Source organism: Penaeus monodon, chromosome 27 (genome assembly GCF_015228065.2).
Source record: "Penaeus monodon isolate SGIC_2016 chromosome 27, NSTDA_Pmon_1, whole genome shotgun sequence".
Classification (NCBI taxonomy): domain Eukaryota; kingdom Metazoa; phylum Arthropoda; class Malacostraca; order Decapoda; family Penaeidae; genus Penaeus; species Penaeus monodon.
This window is the reverse complement of record NC_051412.1, coordinates 2673110-2674690: the sequence shown is the minus strand read 5'-3', so window position 1 is coordinate 2674690 and position 1581 is coordinate 2673110. Positions and strand designations below refer to the sequence as shown.

Genomic DNA, 1581 nt, shown 5'->3' with positions numbered 1-1581 from the left:
AATATATTACACATATTCTAGTCCTCTTATAAAAAGATATTTTTACTACTTGTTTGTTTCTCTGTAACTGTTGAACCTGAATCTGCCTGGTCGTTTTCCGCTTTGTTTATCTTCTTCGGCACTTCAGATGGTAGTTCTAAGTCTTCTATATCCGTTTCATCATCTGATAAGGCGTGCTCAGGAACTGGTGTTTTCTTTGGCGAAGACTCTGTACAATAAAATCTTAATAACTAATTGTATGGCTTCTTCCAAATATTCACATACTCTATAAAAATGAAATGATAACAATTACTTAAAAACTGCATAGAACAGAAAATTAAAACAGGTGTAGCCAATGATAAGGAAGGGAAAATTTAAGTTAAGTTTTGTGAAATAAACATATGACAAAATAGTAAGTGGTAAACCCTGTATGACACCAAAAGAGCAACTCACAAAATAGATAAAATTTCAACACTCCCAGATCAAATTGGGGAAAAAAAAGTGTGAATATGTTATGATTATTTGTAGAAAGAAATACATTACCTGAATGATGAAATCTTTATCATGCCCACATACAAAAACTGAAACTATAATATCAATATGAAAATATTGTCATTGCAATCAAACGGTCTACTATTTCATACCTTTACTCGGAGAATATTGTAGCTTCTCTGTAGCTTTAGAATTAGATTCAGTTTCAATATCCTCAATGTCTGTTTCATCGTCTGATATGGTGTGCTGAGGAACGGTCTTGGATGTTGAACCTATGAGAACACAGATCCAAATGTTTCAGAAATGTATACTCTATACCACTGGCAGGGGAAACATATTTTAAAAAGTTACTAGAAACAACTCCAGCTGAATACATGTTAAAAGGACCAAAGAGAATACAAAGAGACATGAATCTGCAATTCTCAACAACAAAAAAACATTATCAACTACTCAATACAAGACTGCTGTTATTGCTTCATAATGGCTTTGATCTCTAATTCATCTTTATCAATATGTTAATATGCCTAGTATACACACTAAACTTTATGATCTATCTATCTATAAATGATAATGTCAATGTATAAAATGATCTATCTATTCATAAATAACAATGTCAATGTACAAAATTATCTTTCTATTCACAAATGACAATGTCAGTTTATAATTCCTAAAAGATATATATATGGTTATTTCTACATCTGACATTCTAATTGTACAACAAATTCAAAAACAAGGCTTTCATTAGGTAGAAAAATAATCATATACACATTTATTTAGCTATCTATTTATCTGTGTACACTTACCTATCATCTGCAAGGAAGACCCTTCTTCCTTTTCAGCATCTTCAACATCACTGTCTAAATCAACTAATTCACGCACTGGCACTTCCTCATTCCTGTTCACTTCCACCACATCCTCATCACTCTCAGACATATCATGTGACTGTGATGCTAAGGTCTGGGCAAAGATGGCATCTTCATTTTCTTGCTCCCTTGCTAATCTTTCCTCTTCATCAAACTGAAAAAAATGGGGGAAAAAAAAAGTAAGCTGATTTCACTACTCACATTAGACTTGTTGATCTTCGATCTTGTTGATATTCCCATAAAGATT

At 32.3% G+C, this 1581-nt stretch overlaps 1 protein-coding gene across 2 annotated transcripts in view; it reads right to left on the bottom strand.

The window, feature by feature from the left end:
- LOC119590538 (probable tyrosyl-DNA phosphodiesterase) overlaps positions 1-1581 on the bottom strand; it is an 11004-nt gene that overhangs the window by 8024 nt on the left and 1399 nt on the right. The window contains exons 2-4 of one of the 2 annotated variants that reach the window (XM_037939187.1): positions 1275-1488; positions 624-743; positions 50-208 (exon numbers count right to left, since the gene is read on the bottom strand). In XM_037939187.1, the coding sequence (XP_037795115.1) occupies positions 50-208; positions 624-743; positions 1275-1488 (493 nt within the window). Of the gene's footprint in view, positions 1-46; positions 209-623; positions 744-1274; positions 1489-1581 lie in introns of both variants that reach the window. The other variant, XM_037939186.1, reaches the window with a different exon arrangement.